Below are 18,277 nucleotides of genomic sequence, written 5' to 3'. Positions count from 1 at the left end.
GTCCACTTCTCGTGTCCTAAGCATTCAAGCGCCAATTTCTACTAAAAATTATAAAAGTAATTAAAGACCGGTTTACAAACCTTACAAAGTGCAATGGTACAGGCGGTAGATTACAAATTGAGCTATTGTTGCAACTTGTCGGTAAATATTTATATTGCTTTAATTAAAAAAAGGTGCAGTGTGTGAAATTTCATGCTTTATCCTAAACTATCGAATTCCGTCATCCATCGAATTCCATCACATTTCACTTCCGGGCTCTTTCTACTTATACTGCGCAACTGCAAACTTTTTGCTGCCGGATATTTATAAACAAAAGAAGCTTTCATCGGTCTAAACACAAAATGAGGGGGGAAAAAGGTAAGATTTTTTTTTTTTTTTACCTTGTATAACACCAGCAACTCAAATTTGCAGACATGAACCATATTCAATGGTGTTTGATATAATAATACATTTGTAAATGAAGAAACTAGATTTGACAGATCTGTTTTGCGGTTGTCTGCATGATGTTTCTAATTTTAGATACATAACACGTGACTGACACTCTTTTGAAGGGCAAAAAATGTACATTCCTCGTTTGTGACATTCGGATGTGACGAAATTCGATGGTAGTTTGAAAATAATTTTTTTTTACTTCCTGTTGGGAATAGTGGTTTCGTTGACAGCTAAATTACGTAATTGCAAACTTTTCTTTGCTGTTTTACTCTAAATTGGACATGGTAAACAGTGATGTCACTAAAATTGTCCGATGGTTGGAATGAGCATGCGCAGTAGCGTTTTCCTCTTAGGGTGATGGAATTCGATAGATCGAGGATACTGTCTTTGTTTTTCCAATGTGGTTTTTTTAACAGTCTTGTTTACTGTAAACTTTTTTGTTTTACATATCTGTCAGAATGGCACGACGTCGGCAAAGAAGTACAGGTGAGGTTAATTTTACTTAAGTTTCTCTTAGGTGGAAAAAATATGTAGCAAACAAAATAGTCATGTTAATAATTCTCAAATGTTTTGAACATTGCATTTACAGTGGTCAGTTTTAAATTTGACTATTTTGATTGATTGTCCAGAGGGCATGCAGGAGCTCACATTGAGGTTGCCCATTAGAACACTGGATTGCCCCGATTCCAAAGACCAAAAGGTTTGGAGTGCATATTTGTTTCAGTAAACCACTTAACATTGGTCAGATGCAATATATATTTATAATAAAATTCAGGAGATGACAGAGCAATGCCGCAAATCATTTAAATAAATCAATAAATTAATTATCAGTAAGTTATAACTGAAATACGGTAGTTTCAAAACTAGTTCATTATAAGTTTTCAAAGATCTTTTGGCTCTTCTTATTCATACCATACTTGTTAATCCAAACCGGCTCCGACGGCGCATTGGTCTAAAAAGAAGGCTTGTAGGTACTGGGTTCGTATCCCGGTACCGGCTCCACCCAGAGCGGGTCTCTTAAGGACTCGTTGGGTAGGTGTAAGGCCACTACACCATCTTCTCTCTCACTAACCACTAACAGGATTACAACTAACTACTAACCAACTGTCCTGGACAGACAGCTCAGGCTCCTGAAGTGTGCCCAGGGCAGACGTGCACTATAACAGCTTGCTCTGAATGTGCAGGTAAAACAAACAAATTGACTTGACTTGTTAATCCAAATTTGTAATAATTTCATAGAGCTAACGAAATTCTTAAAACACAATTCTTGTTTGCTGGCCGCTTCCAAATCTTGCAGATTCATTGGTCTGGTACGGAGTTACAGTATTTTGTTTAAATTATATATTGAAGAGACTCCTGAGTTTGCTGCTATTGTAATATGTTTCCGACTAACAAGGTTTTTTTAATGACAAAAATTATATATTAACATGGCTCAAAACTCGTCCGAAACATATGGTAGCCCGAAAACAAAATTTGGGCCACTAAATATTCATTCGGGAAAGTTCAGATTTGCTGGCATATACGGCCGAGATGATCCGAATGATTACGATCAGTTTTACATACTGGGTCAGCAAGACTCACAGTTTTGTTTATCAAGACTACAGTTAACTACATGCATATCCGGGTTCGCATTGCAAAAAGCGATGCAAAATCTTGCGATCGTGATGCAATATTGTAACAGTGACTAGCAGTTTGCGATGCATGTTTTTTGTAACCAAATTGATCTTTGAATTGAGATCGCGGGAGAAGAACGCACTTAGGGTGCACACCTTCTTGCGTGTGTTAGTATTTCAAATAGAAAATACTGTCGAATACGCGGAGGATGTTTGACGTTTTAACAAGAACAGTGACGTAACGTACTAGTTGCTACCTCATCGTGGTAACCTAATTTGCAAGCAGCTATGACCTTGTACACTGATCTTGTAGCCTACCGTGCACGCAAATATATTATGTTCACGAATTAAATATACCGCGAACATGCCGATAGCTCCGCGAATTTAATTACGCTTTAACTTATTTCCGATTTAGTTTTGAATAATGCCTATAGATACAAAATACATAGCGCATCGCATGCACTTTATTTTTATCGTCAAATTACCTGCCAAGTGGTTTTATACTACAAGTGACACTCGGTGCTATGTATGATCTGCGTTCAGCGATAGCTAGTAATCAAAATGTCTGATAATTATTTTGACCGGTTGTCGAAGTGGTCATTCGGTTTAACTTGTTGCGTAAAAAACAGTCTGGCAAACATTAGCGACAAACGGCTGGCTGAACTCACGTCTGGTATCTCGTGACTACGAGATTTCAGTTTGTTGTTTTTACACTGATTATTCTTATATTCGATACATACTTGTGGCTTTCGTTATTTGTAAACATGAATGCAACCTATGAATACTACTAATAAATAGTATTTGGTCTAGTTTGTGATTTTTCAAGTTTTCTGCATCATAATTATATCGTACATGAAACTGTCATTGAAAGGAGTTCAATTGATATAGGTCGTTTTTATTTTATTATTGGCAAACACTCGTGAAAATGTAAAATGAAAGGTTGATCGCGAATTATTTTAGCCGCGAAAATGTTTGCGTATACATACGGTATTATCGACTAATTAACAGCTTGGCGTTTTTAATTTCGAATTGCCTCGGCAAATAATGTTCCGGTAAAATACATATATATATTGTTTAAGAATTGTTAATTTTCATAACAAAAATGAACACCGAATATGTTGGAATGATCAGCCAAATGAGAAATTTTTCTCAGGCTTCAATCACACTTTGGATCAGACATACAAATCAACTCAGGAAAGACTAAAAAATCACTTTGAACAAGTTATATGACCAAGCTGCTTAGCATAACCATTGACAAATATTATTCAAAAATATGTTGTACAATAAAAATTAAACCCTGACATTTCTATGCTATTTTCTATATAGTCAAACAAAAAAAAAAATGAGATTCTCTGGGTGTGTGTGTGGAGGGGGGGGGGGGGGCAACTGCCCCTCTTGACCTCCAGAGGATACAGCCTTGTAAACAAGTGACAGTGATGACCCTTCACATGTACTGTTCTGTACTTGTTTTATTTTGGGGTAAGCAGCCCACAATGCAGATACATGTATAAGAAATATGCAATTTTATTGAAAAGAATGTGTTTTATTCATGTTTACTCATTTTATTAAAGTGCTAATCAGTTCTCCATCCAGTAGGAAAAACTGCTAATCAAAATTTTAAAAACAAATTGTACCCTGGTGTTTATAAATACATGTAGATGTTGGCAAATTAAGGTAAGCCGATACGTCCAATTTATTGAATTACAAGCAAACTTTTTATGTGAAATAAATATTTGCGATAAAATTATTAATAGTGGCTCTTGTGTTAGAGAAAAAAAAAGGTCGTCCAAATAATATTTTTTGGGCGACTAACCCATAACTTTTTTAACATCTCAGTCGCCCAAATGGAACTTTGGTCGCATTTGGCGACATGGCGACTGGCCATTTCGAGCCCTGTATTAATTTATGTTTTCTTGTTTAGAATATTTGTGTGTATGTTTTGGTTTTTGTGATGTTTGTACATGTAGTAGCTCAAACTGTATTTTACATCCCAGTAAGTTAGTACAAAGGAAACAATATACACAGGGAAATAAAACAAAGTTTGAGATACTGCAAGTACATATATTAGGACAACAAAAAACACATTGGATACACAGATATCAATATTATAAAAATCTATTTAGTATTTAATTTTAGTTGTTAAAGGGATTTATTAATGTGAAACTTGTTACAATCCTTTTAAAGAACAACAATTAAATTGATTAATTTGATGATGAATATAGTTCACAATGTCTAAGAAAAGAAAAGAAAGCCTACAATTTTTTTTCAATAAACCTACATGTATATATAAAGAAAATTAACACTTACAAAAATTAATTATCAAAAACAAATAATAAAACGGCTGCCCTTGATGCATCAAGTTGCTTTCCTCACCACTGGAATTAATACAGAAATAAAAAATAAAACAATGTTTTTGAGTTTGTGTCGGTGACTGAAGTTAGAATTTATTGGATTTAGATTATTCAAGAAATCAATCCTAATTGTACCATTTTCCTAGCAAACAAACTCTCACATCTTTTCCATTCAGAATAGTCGGATGATTACGATTTTTTTGGTACAACCAGCAGAAGAGTTCCATTGGTAAAAAGCAAATGTCATTTAGACACAACTTGAAAATTCAGAGAACGACAAAGTTTGAAAATGAATCCATAAATATGGGCTAAGTACTTGTAACTCGTAGCATTATATAACGCTATTCACTGTTTGATAAGGGTTTGCTATTTGCATCATAGATTTATGTTGCCTTCAGAACATTAGGCCTTCATAGATGACTAACCTAAAAATTAACCACTGATTTATTATAAAATATATTCTTCAAATTCAATTTGGATTCATATTTTATGAACATTTAATGAAATAACCAATAGATTATGTTTGTAATTGAAATACAATACTTTGAAACTAGAAATTACACACTGTCAATATTGCTGCAGATTCTGTTCATCACAAATAGGATACTAGGGCTTGAGGAAACATAAATTATACACACAATGCTTTCATACTTTTGTTTTCTCTTTGTCTAGTTGTAGCCAGAAATACCAAGACAGTATCTAAAACAGTAAGTACAGGACTGTATGTTAGTCTATCTCTATTATATTTGATGACACTTTTAAAAATCTTGTTTTTATGTGTTTGATAGCATTTTTAGTTTAGTTGTTATTTTTAGCATTATGTAAGTAATCATATTTTATGATATGTTAAGCTAGAATTGGTCAGTATTTAATTTTAAACAGACTAATTTATGATAGTCAGGGAGTCGGGGAATATTTTGTTAGTATTTCGTGCAAGTTTTAGAGATAGCTACAAAATTCAGAAATGCTGAATATTAGTTGCAAGCCTGTCAATTTTTAAATGGACCATAACTATCTCTGATAATGTTTAAATACAGATGCTTATCTCTTCCTTTCTTAGACAGAGATTTTTTAGTAAGTTAAATTTAGTTATTGTGTACATTTATAAAGTAATCTACAGGTAAAACAAAAATGAAATGAAAGTCATTGGAATGTATAATTTTTGTTTTCAGTTGATTGGAAAAGATTTTCTGTCAGTGCAGAGTTGCGAGGCCTCACAGATCGATGACAACATACCTAGCTCCAGCCATAGCAACATGGACAGTGTGGAGGAAAAAGCACAGAGTACTTCTTCTAATAACATCCAACAGCTCACCAAAGCTTGTGTATCGGTTAGTTCCCAGTATGGCCTTGGTGACCAAGAAGGATGCACAAACCTTGTTAATATTTATTTTTTCATTTTATGATCATCAATTGCTAAAACAAAGATTTTTGTACAAGTTTTTCTTTCTCATTTTTGTTTTATTTAGTCTATTATTATTTATTTTTTACTATTAGTTTATTTATTTATGTTTGCAGTTTATATCTACAAGTGATACAAGGGAAAAATGAAATGAAAGTCATTGCAATGTATAATTTTTGTTTTCAGTTGATTGGAAAGGATTTTCTGTCGGTGCAGAGTTGCGAGGCCTCACAGATCGATGACAACATGGACAGTGTAGAGGAAAAAGACCAGAGTACTTCTTCTAATAACATCCAACAGCTCACCAAAGTTTGTGTATCGGTTAGTTCCCATTATGGTCTTGGTAGGCAAGAGGGATGTGTTGTGACATATATGTAGTGGGGGTTGGGGGATAAATAACATTTAAAAAATAATATATCAAAACGAAACCACTGTCGCTATGTTAAGATTTCAAAATCAAAGCCTTTGCAGTCAGGTATAAAAATTGTGGATAGCTCAAGTTTTGACCCCTCGCAAGCTCCAACAAAGAAAGAAAGAAAGTGTTTTATTTAACGACGCACTCAACACATTTATCAACGGTTATATTGGCATTGGACATATGGTTAAGGACCACATGGGGCACTGGTTGGGATGGAACCCCCAAAGTAGATTTAGAGGTCAAAATCCATTGCAAAACATCTCATTTTCTTATATAAAATGATTTGTGAATGAGTTTTTTTCTCATATTTTGTTTTGTGTTTATGTTATTAATAAGTCTTTTTTAACATTTATTTTTGAAGTTTATGTTTACAAGTGATACAAAGGGGAAAATTAAATGAAAAGTCATTGGAATGTTTTGTTTTTTTCTTCATATGATTGAAAAGGAGTGCTTGTCAGAGCAGAGTTGCAAGGCCTCACAGATCAGTGACAACATACCAAGCTCCAGCCATGACAGTGGGGGAGAGGACAGGAGCTATTTTACCACTGGCATCCAGCAGCTCACCACAGCCCATGTATCCGTTAGTGCTGATTATGGTCTTTTTGTTTATTTTTGCAAGTCATCATCATTGGTCTTAAAGGCATATTATCACAGATTTAGGGCACCTTATTTCCCTAAATATGGATTATAAATGAACATTACATTAATTTGGGATACCAAACCTTGCTATTTGTATATCATCCAAGACGCTTTTATTGAACCACGGTGGAGGGAATTCCATGTCCATGTCGACCCTCTTAGCAATTTTCATATTTGAATATTGGCAATTGTCCATGAAAATGTCGGAAATTTCAACATCGATAAGTTAATTAAATTGAGAGGTTTACCTGAATGCTTAAGATGTATGTACTATTTTACAGAAGCTGAAAAACCCGGCCTTGTCCTTAGATGCAGAAAGTTATGAAGATGCTAGATTTGTAACATCTCAGTCCAGTGGGGTTAGGTCCAGTCTCACAAAAATAGAAATCTTGGAACTGTTTGATTTGTAAGATATTGCAATATCTTTCAATTGAGCTATGGAATATCTCTGTGTGTCTTGGATGTGTTATTGTATAATACAGCAGCATTATTCCTTTTTGTGGTATGCCATTTGTCTTTGTGATTGATCAGCACCCAAGATTTTACTAATTTTATGACCTTAGCTTCTGTTTTCATAAACAATGTTATTTCTGCCTAGAGCAGATATTTTAAGTGTTGGAAGTACTAACACATTTGTATTACCAGTATTAGCATGGTACTTTTATTTCTGCTTAAAGTAGAAATTAATGTTAACTGATCATGTAACAAACAATAAATTTGATCATGTCTATCTTAGGTGTACATCATTTTAATTAGTGTTATTCATTTTAATAATGTTGAAATGTTCTTGTATACATATTGTATTTAGCTGTAATGTATTTTACATACAATTAACATAGTTTGGACCCACATTTTGAAGAATGTCTCCAAGAAGACACTCCTATTTTTCTAAATGTGTCAAAAGTTTTTTTTTCTGTTAAAACATTTAGCATGTTTGGGTTTTTTTAATGACTGACAGTGCTGCCACATGAATTTCATCAAGGGAGTAATAAAGCTGATTTGAAATGTTGACAGAATATGTATGATTTCAAAGGCCTAATGAACAAAAACGAATTGAAATGTTATCCTTTCGAGACTCCAGTAAATCACTTTTTGCTAACTTGGTCATGCCATTAATAATTATGTTAGAAATTAGTAATATTTTCATTTAAATTTTTATTTTTTATTGTTTATCAACTTAATATTATTAATTGTTTTAGTTCATCTGATGACCAAGAGATATCCGAAGATGTGATTTCTAGTGAAGATGAGTGGAAACCAGAGGTCAGAGTTAAAACAAAGTTAACTTAACATTCAACATGATGCAACTTGTTTTTAGACAAGATAACTATATAATATCTGAGGTACCTGAAAAAGCATGCAACCTAATAAATCCACCTGTCTATATATAGACACCTGTACGGTTTTGAAATGAAGTTAGGTTAGTATCTATTCAGTTAATGGACTTGATTTAAAAGCAATTTTGCATTTTATTTAGTTTCACTTCCAGAACCAGAACCATATGTAGAGCCGCCGAAAATCCGCTTTTGACAGAGGCAAATTCCGCGATTTTCCGTGTTTGTGAACAATGGCAATTTCAGTGATTTTCCGTGGGGTAAAAAACCGGTAATTCCGCAATGAACCCATCATATCATACAACATGGTGCGCACGATCTTCAAAAGTCCTTGAATATTGGATGGGGACATTGAAAGTCCTGGAAAATAACATACGGCCTTGAAAAGTACTTGATTTGCATACATATGCCTTGAAAAGTACTTGAATTTACATAAAAACCTAATACAGAGTTTATTATAATGCATTAAATAGTAAATGGGATGAATTTTATGTGAAATGCAAGATTAAAAAACAAGTACGATTTTGAAAAAATAAACGAAAAAAGGACGATTTTGAAAAAAAAACTAAACATGTTTCTGTGTTTTTTCGAGAAAAATGGGAATTCTGTTTTCAACGGGTTTTCCGCGGTCGCGGATTTTCGGTGGCTCTACATATGTATCAAGTAGTTAGATATAATTATGTATACTTGTATTTGGTTCAGCCAGGGGGGGGATCTAGCTCGCCTGAGGTTCTTAGGTTGCAGGAGATCCTCCTCAGCAGATGTCTATCATTGGGCCTTTTTTCCCATTCCATCCAGTGCCTACGACTGGTATAACAATGGCAGTGGTATGTACTGTTCTGTCTGTAGAGAAAGTGCACATAAAAGATCCTTTGCAGCTTTTCAGTTGGCACCATTGGAGATTCCAATTTCCTGTTTATTGGTCCTGTCCACGAAATTGACATATATACTGATTGAAAGAAATAAAGGAAAAAAGTTTGTTTTGCTGCTAATCGGAAAGAGTAGCCGATCGTGTGGCGGCAATGGGTTTCCTATCAAGATCTTTGTAGTCCTTTACTATATGTCCGATGCCAATATAACCGTAAATAAAATGTGTTCAGTACATTGTTAAATAAAACACTTCTTTCTTTCTTTTTGGTTCAGCCATTGACAAATCATATGCAAGTATGATACAGATTGCTGTTGTACCGAATATTCAAGTGTATCAATACACCTTTAGGCCATATTTCTCTTGAACTGTTCAATCATGATTCATGGTTGGGAAAACAATTGACTACAAGTATTGTTTGGTTCATGCAAGTACAAACCCGAAAACAAACTGCACACATTTGTTTGATTCTACTGTGCACTTATAAAGCTCATACTTGGATAGACAAAGAAATACTTGCAATCAATCTTATTTGAAGTGTGAATCATGATTGAACTGTCAACAATAAATCTGGCCTTAGAGTGTACATGTATATGGTTAAATTCTAGTTTATGTGTAGTTAGCAGATTTTCTTTACTTTATTACAGGAAACAAATTCGGACGAAGAGCCAGTCAAAGGGTGAGCCCTGAATGAATGAATGAATGTTTGACACCCCAGCACGAAAAATTCATTGGCTATTGGGTGTAAACAAAAGTGAGCCAGTGGATGTACATAGACTATTGTTTTGAATCTGACCAGAATGTTTTGTTTTATAAATGAGTAAATTAATGTATATTTGATTGTCCAGTTTGAATAAACAAGAAATATCAGGTGCCATATGCATGAAGAATGGTTAGAGCTTTTCGTGAATAGTTATTCGCGTTTAGACCACTGTGACATCACTATTCTCATGTTACGAGATGCGAACAGTGACGTCAGAAGCGTTTACCGCTACCTGCTTATCATGCTTATTGGCCCTGTTTAATGACAGCTCAGCACATTTTAAACTACAACTATTTTTGTCTATCGAAGGGTTATGTCTAGCTACGGTGGGAAAATTCTCGGGGAGATAGAACCTATGGCTTATCACGACTTAGGCATAAAGTTGGAAACATTAAATAAGAGATCTAGTATACTGAGTATAATTTTAGATCTATGGTACATGCAGTGGGAGAGGGTATACCCTATGCATCTTTACATAACATAAACAAAACCCAAAAACCTTTTATCTGGTAATTATAATGTGCCAATGCACAAGTGTACTTAAAATAAAAGATGGTAAATAATTATTTGCATTATAACGTGCATTTGATTGTTTTTATCCTTACCCATCTTGCATACGTACAGCTATTCTCCAAATGTAATAAACCAAATTCCTTGGCTATATTTCAAAGACAGTGTTGTATATTTTCATGTACCTCATCTGTTTATTCATAGGTCCTCATTAACAATATGTCTTTTGTTTCAGCTCATATGACAAGCAAAAGACCCAGAAAGAAAGAGGTTAGCTTTTTAACATTGTGTCTGTCAGCTATGTAATGATCCATGTGGGGGCGGGATGTAGCTCAGTGGATAGAGCACTCGCAGGATCGATCCTCCTCAGCGGATGTCTATCATTGGACTTTTTTCCTTTCCAATCAGTGCCCCACGACTGGTATAATAAAGGCAGTGGTATGTACTGTTCTGTCTGTGGAAAAGTGCATATAAAAGATCCCTTGCGGCTTTTCGGAAAGAGTAGCCCATCATGTGGCGGCAGCGGGTTTTCTTTCTTCATATCTTTGTGGTCCTTTACCATATGTCCGACACCAATATAACCGTAAATAAAATGCGTTGAGTGCATCGTTAAATAAAACACTTCTTTCTTTCTTTTTGATCTGTGTATGTGTATACGTGTTTGTGCCCATGTGACTGTCATCAGATGTAGTTTTAAAACTAATAATAATAATAGGTTAAACGTCATACATCCATCATTTAAATTTTCAATGGAAAATAGTCAGAAGGAATAGTCATTTCTCAATATGTATGTAAAAGAGTAAGATTTTATTATCCAGATTGATTTGTACAGTGTCTGGGCTCAATTTCTATTCTCTATATGCCAATATCCTTTCACTTCATTGGCTGCTGCTTATAATGTCTCTCAATCATATAACACATACAATACATACATATATTTATATATTACTGTTTCCTTTTTACAGCTTCGTTCCAAAGATTACCTGAACAACGACAACCGAGAAAGCGGACACCAACACCAAGGCAAAGGAATCAAAGAAACGATAGCACAACTAAAAGAAAGCGATATACATGTTTAATTGATGGATGCACTGGAAATGTTGTTAATTTGCAGAGACATTTTAAATCGGTACATACAGAAATACCGGAGTTTGAAGTCCGTGAACTTATTAAAAAATCCAGAAGAAAACCAAAGAGGAACTTTCCTAAAAAAAAGTGCTGTTTCACAAAATGCAAATGGATTGGGACTAGACCAGATAAGCATTTAATTATAAAGCACAAACTTTTGAAAGGAGAGGCCTTGCAGTTAGGGAAAACATGTGCCAAGATCAACACAGATAACCTTTGTCTTCCTGGCATGCATACTGCTCAAAGACTGAGTGAGGAATTTCTAACTTGGTTCTCTTCCTTAGAAGGTGGAAATTATGTTCCATCTTCCCTTGAAGAAAATAAACGAATTCAGAAAGAAACACAAAACAGAAAAATCCAGTATATGATTAAGACTATTTTGGAAAAATCATTTGAACAAAATCCATTTTCCACACCACAGCTTGTTCAGCTCAAAACCATTGGGAGATCCATGATTCCAGAACAGGAATCTGTTGTTTTGAGAATCAAAGAAGGGAAATCATGGGGAACAGTGAAAAACTACTTGTCAGCACTGAGCCACTTCTATGACTTTATTGAAGCATGCTACCCACACCACCAACTTGATCTTGTTGGTATGAGAACAACACTAAAAGGTATCATTCATTCTGTAAACAAATTTGTAGGAGAGGAACTTCAACATAGAAAGCTGGAGTCCAGAGAAAACATTATTCCAGCAGAAATCATGGCCAAGTATCTCGATCAAGAAATATCAGTTGCACTCACAAAGCGTTTTAAGAGCAAGGGCTGCTCCAAAACAGATTTGAAACAGGTTGAAAAAGTTCGCAATCACCTCATCCTTCAAACAGCACTTACAAATGGCAAAAGGAGTGGGGTACTCTGTGACATGAAGTGCAGCCAGGTTATGAATGCAAAGTCTGTCGATGGAAAAAAAGTTGTTCTTGTTGAGGATGGAAAAACTTTCAAAACATCTGGTGCTGCAGGGGTTCATTATGAAATAAGAGATTTCCTGACAATGGTATACTTTATTGAACATATTCGACCAGCATCTGACAATGACCAAGTCTTCTGTCAAAGTAATGGAAAACATGCCACTGTTAGTGACATAAACAATTATTTGCAAACGGCATTCAATGATTTTGGGATGGTTTTCAACCTTGCTGTGCCTCACATCACTTGCAGTCTTATAAGAAAAACTCTTGTCAGTCTTGCAAGAGACAGAGGAGTGAGCAGGGAAACCCAGATTGATATGGCAAAACACATGGATCACAGGGTTGAAACAGCTGACAGACACTATGACACAACTGCTGGCCTTAAGTACTCTTCAAAATTCAGCAAAATTCTTCAAAGCTTCATTAATCGTGAAGGACCAAGAACAGTGGATACAGATTCTGATGCAGAAGAAACTGATAAAACTGAGACCACTGCAGATCCTGAAATTGAACTCAAAGTGTCTGCAAAACTTAACATTAGTGCAACCCAAAATACAACACCCAAAAGTGATCGGAGCTCTGTATCCTATAGATTTGGTCGTCCAGAAGTGTTTTCTGCAGAAGACCGCGAGCGAATTAACAGGTGTTGTGCACCGCTTATTGATGCTAGGGTTGCTGATGGAGGGCCTGTAAAATGTGAAGATATCATAAAACAAATTAAAGAAGCAGGAGTACAATTTCAAGACTTGTTTGGTACTTACACCAAAAAACAGTTGTACAACAGAGTGAGATTGGTAATCAGATCTAGAAGAGACAATCCATAAGTGGATTTTTTTCACTGTATATTATACGTCTTTATGTTAACCATATAAAGGTTTAATATATTTTATATATACATGTAAACACCATTTTGACAATGTCACATAACTTTCACTTGATATGTAACTATTTAACCTAGTACTCAGTTGGAACCATTTCCTCTTTCAAACTTTACATATTACAGTTCAATTCAATTCAATCATTTATTTCAACTTATGGATTCTACAGAAGCATAAACATATCAATTACAAGATATAAATATAGCCAATGGCTACAGTAACAAGTTTGTTAAAATCTAGTTTCTGTAGTGTAAGTACTAGTGACAGTGTCATTGGGTAGAAGGTCTGGCAACTGAAAGTAGAAGACGTCTTTGTTCAAACATCTCAACAATACTGCCCTTTGATTGTGGCAATGTATGCTGGGCAGTATGAAGAATAGGTTTTTTTGTGTTGTTAGTTGACTAAATGTTGGGTTTATTTGATGCAATTTGTGGTACAATTTCTGAGTTTGTAAAGCCTTGGCATTGTATTAAAAAGTGTAATTCGTCTTCAACACCAAAGTTGCATATATTTTGTATACTTTTGTGATGATCAAGGTTTGTGTTTCTTGTCGGTGGCCACATATTCAGATTTTTGTTATGGCTTGCCGGAAATTTGCATTATTGAAGGTGTCGAGATATGTTGCCAGTTTATAGGGGCTGTCAATATATTTATAGTATAGTAGTTTCTTTGAAGCCAATAGTTTTTGTTTTAGTGATGTTGGTACATGTTTTGTAACTGAAATGTTTCGTAACTGTCGAGATAATACTTTTGATTGTGTGCCGTCTGTAGTCATGAGCCTTAGTAGTGAGGTATCTATCCCATGTTAAAGTAGTTATGTCAGCTTACATTTGCTGCATTGTACAGTGTCTTTAAGGATTCTTCTGGATCTGTATGAATCTCCACAATTAAAATATATCTACAAAGTTCGCTTTTTTCCTTACCTGGAATGAATTTACAGAACTTGTTATGTAGTTTTTCAAAGGGTTCATTTTCCATTACATCTGAGAACTTACTGTAATCATGTTTCTTTAAGCTTCCAATAAAATTGGCTCCCCATATTTCACTGTTATATAAGGTGATTGAGTTTCTTGGTGTAAGCGAATGGGGTTGCAGACTGATGGTGAGAATGAGAGGTCATTAAGAATTTTTTTTAAAAAGGATGGGCTGCATTATCCCCTTGCCTTACTCCTTTGTTGGAAGTAAATATAGATGTTAATCCATTATTGTATTTCAATGCTGTTTTGTATGGGGTGTACATGTTCTTAATCATGTTATATAATTTCCCACCAACTCCCTGTGGTTGTAGTTTGAGTAAAAGACCGTCTCTTCACACCTTATCAAACACTTTGCTGCAGTCGATAAAGCAGAGGTGGAGTCTTTAGTTATGTATGTTGAAGTATTTATTGATTTTAGATTATCTGATTTCCTGTTTTTTCTGAAACCTGATTGATTGTCTTTGATAATGTTTTCTTCACTAAAGTCTTGTTAAACGATTATTAAGAATAGATGAAAACAGTTTTCCAAGACAATTGGTTATTGTGATACCTCTGTAATTGTTCGGATCAGAGTATTATGTAATCTTTTGGATATAGCCCCGATATGTAAATTTGGTTACATAGTTTGGTAAGTAAAGCAAGAATGATATCGTTAAAATATTTTAGCATTTCATTGGTAATGTTATCCATGCGCACACTTTGTTATTTTTTAGAGTTACAGGCACTTTAAAATGTTTTGGTGTGGCTATATGAAAATGTATTATATGTGGTGTCCTGTTCGCTTTGTTTCAATTTGGAAAGTAACTTGAGTATGTGCATCTATTTTCTCCAGAGTCAAATGAACTTTATTTCAAGTGGTTAAATAGTTGTTCTTCAAGTTTTGGGTTGATATTTAATTCATTTTTATGTCTGTCTAATAAATCATTTATTAATTGCCAACATCGTTTAGGGTTCTTATTGTGGACTTCTAATTTATTATACAATGCCTCTTTTAGTTTCTTATCGGATTGTTTCCTCAGTCGATTGAGTCGATTTTTGGTGGACATTAGTTTGTTTCTGATTTGTTGGTTGTGAGGATGCCTTAAACTTCTTAGTTAGGATATTAATATTGAGTTTCAAGGGAGTGTGCATTTTTTTCTTTTTCACTATTTTTCTCCTAATTATAACCTGTGTAACTTGTGATGCGGCACTATGTAAGATGTCAGTGAATGAAGCAACAGCTTCAGGTATTGCATTATCTGTGGACTTGAATCAATGCACATTAAGTGTTGTATATTTTTAGTGACTGTGAAGAATGTTTATTAATGTATTCTTTGCAGTTATTTTGATTGATTATATATTTTAATGGAAATTGATTGAGGGTTGTACTAATAGGTCTTAGTTCGTACTGACATCGAACAAGCAAAGAGATTGGACAATGTATAGAGTACTGGGTAAGATAGTTAACATTTAAAATCAGAATATTATTCATAAAGTTTTCATGGCATAGTATATAAACAGTACTAGCTCCATGGTGGTGAAACATGTTAACTTGCCTTGATAGTGACCAGGAAATCTTCCATTTATTATTCTAATGCCCGGTGATATGCACAGTTCACTAAGCAGTTTCCCATGCTTAATGTGTGTAATATCCTGGGAATGTGTGGGAGGCATTGTATCTGGATAGTGGTGAAAAATCACTATTGTATCACATTAAATGTGATCCAGAAAGTGTATGTTGTAAGGACCTGTTCTAGAGTTAAAGTCACCCATTAATAGTATGGAAGATAATGCACTAAACATAGCAATTTCATGTTCTATAGAGAGAAACTGGTCTGGATAGTATGAGGATTCAGATGGGGGTATGTATAATGAACATACAGCAATTTTTTTCCCAACCAAAGTGTTCTTTTGGCAATCGTACTCAAAGAGTGTCATCATTGTCCAAGGAATTTCATCTAAAAGAAGAGAGTTTTTGTATAAGAGACCCCCTACTTTTGACTCATTTTTTTTTTTTACTATGTTTAATAAGAGAATTGTAACCTTCTAGGGTTGAACAAACTTTATCAATATTATGTACTATTATGTACACTAGAATGAGTTTCTTGTAGCGCTATGAGGTCAAACCTTTTAAGATATACTTGTATATCGGTTTTCCATTTTGTGGCTAGACCATCAATGTTCCAAAAAAATTTTAAAACTAATAAATTAATTGTAAGATGTATAATAAAAAAGTTATTATACACTTTTGTTTACAATATGGAATTTCATTGTACTCGTTCACGTTGTGGTGAAAATCCGTATTGGACTCGAGGCCTATGGCATATAATAACCTTATAATATATCATGGGAACTCAAACAACATTTAGTAGTTCCCTTAATATGATAAAAAGAGGATCAGAAAGTGAGATTTTATTCTGATATATCGGACGCTTAATATTTCTTCAACTCCGTAAAGACTATGCATTTTAGTAGCCTCATCAAAACATTGTTTGCTTCAAGCAGCTATTTTGTCTAATAGAGCTTTTTCTATTAGCTGAATACATATATTATGTTGTTATTATTAATTTTGTTGGCAGTTTCTTTAATCCATAGCAACATATACTTGTAACATTTACTAAATTGATGTTGTTTATGATTACTGAGGAGAGAAATGGTGATAATAAAGATGATGCAGTAAAAATCTGCTTTTAGTGTCGTCAATAATGACAATACATCGACTCTCATTACTAAATATCTATTAATAAAACAAATAAAATTGGACTAAGATAAAAGTTGCAAACACTAAATTTATTTTGATGAGTTATATAATACCAGTCTTAAAATACTTTATGTTTAATGATCAAAATATTTGTTTTAGTATTTAAGTTTGCCATAACTCATGTGGATGCATAATTGCAACACATTACACAAATATTAACATCAGTGATGTTTAGCCTACATGTATCTTTTTATCATGACTTAAGTTAAAAGTTATACAAGTTTGCAGAGTATGTAGAAAAGAAAACACACACACATATAAGCCATCTTATTTTGTTTATTAGAAGCAGAAACATTTATGTTATATAGGCAAGTTTGATTTTTAGATAATTGTTTTGTATATTTACAGGATATTTACAAATTATGAATGTACTTAAGATGCTATTACTGATAGTCATGTTTTGGGTTTTTTTTAATTACGGGTATATATGATGTATAATGCATATAAGTGAGATGTTTTCACTTAAAAAAGACAAATGAAAGTAAAATATTAGATATCAGTTATTCCAAGCCAGTTTTAGTGCTTTTTAGAAAGTATTGTTATTTATAGTTTACTAGTACATGTACTTGCAGTAAAAACAATAGTTTTTGTAGTTTTTTCTTTCTTTTTTACTTTCTGACTTGTAGAAGTCAACATGGATACTGAGAATGTGTTATTTTTGTTTAGTAACAATAAAGTTTTCTTTTGACCTTATAATTTGTTCTAGTTTTTGTGTACCACCTGTTGCAGCAACATATTATTTCTCAAACTATATTTATTAATAGTTTTGTGATGTTGATACCCATTGTCAACAAGCTGTCTTTAAGACCATGACACTTATTTCTTCTTTCTTCTTTCTTCTTAAGATAACTACTTGGAAAGAGTATCACCATGGCTGGTATATCAAAATAAAGTAAAGTTTGTTTTATTTAACGACGCCTCTAGAGCACATTGATTTTTATCTTATCGGCTATTGGACGTCAAGCATATGGTCATTCTGACATATTTCTTCAGAGGAAACCCGCTTCTGCCACATAGGGTACTCTTTCCGATAAGCAGCAAGGGGTCTTTTATATGCACTTTACCACAGACAGGACAGCACATACCACGGCCTTTGATGAACCAGTTGTGGACCACTGGTTGAAACAGAAAATAGCCCAATGGAAGACATCCACTGAGGAGGTTCGATCCTGTGACCGTTGCACCTCAAGCGAGAGCTCAACCAACAGCTAGATCCCGCTCCGGCTGGTATATCAAATGCCATGGTATATGCTGTCCTGTCTGGGAAAGTGAATATAAAAGATTCCTTCCTACTAATGGAAAAATGTAGCAGG

General features: G+C 34.2%; 1 protein-coding gene and 1 long non-coding RNA gene across 2 annotated transcripts; both read left to right on the top strand.

Moving 5' to 3' along the window:
• Positions 1 to 341: 341 nt before the first annotated feature.
• LOC121373147 lies at positions 342 to 7,265 on the top strand. The gene is made up of 6 exons (XM_041499601.1): positions 342 to 357; positions 1,062 to 1,132; positions 5,569 to 5,727; positions 5,985 to 6,119; positions 6,662 to 6,796; positions 7,137 to 7,265. Exons 1-6 carry the CDS (start codon positions 342 to 344, stop codon positions 7,263 to 7,265), a joined length of 645 nt encoding a protein of 214 aa, XP_041355535.1.
• A 789-nt stretch (positions 7,266 to 8,054) lies between these two features.
• On the top strand, positions 8,055 to 11,392 carry LOC121373276. Its single transcript, XR_005958057.1, has 4 exons — positions 8,055 to 8,118; positions 9,705 to 9,736; positions 10,566 to 10,600; positions 11,296 to 11,392. It is a non-coding gene; the product is annotated as an uncharacterized LOC121373276 (long non-coding RNA).
• Positions 11,393 to 18,277: the final 6,885 nt, after the last annotated feature.

The sequence above is a fragment of the Gigantopelta aegis genome, chromosome 5 (assembly GCF_016097555.1).
Source record: "Gigantopelta aegis isolate Gae_Host chromosome 5, Gae_host_genome, whole genome shotgun sequence".
Lineage (NCBI taxonomy): Eukaryota > Metazoa > Mollusca > Gastropoda > Neomphalida > Peltospiridae > Gigantopelta > Gigantopelta aegis.
The sequence above is the reverse complement of the archived record's forward strand: the minus strand, read 5'-3'. Positions and strand labels throughout refer to the sequence as shown.

What these genes read in the sequence shown, in the direction of transcription:
- LOC121373147 (XM_041499601.1), top strand. An exon ending in CCGATTCCAAAGACCAAAAG is followed by an intron (nt 1,133 to 5,568) that starts GTTTGGAGTGCA and finishes TTTTGTTTTCAG; the next exon opens with TTGATTGGAAAAGATTTTCT. An exon ending in TCACCAAAGCTTGTGTATCG is followed by an intron (nt 5,728 to 5,984) that starts GTTAGTTCCCAG and finishes TTTTGTTTTCAG; the next exon opens with TTGATTGGAAAGGATTTTCT.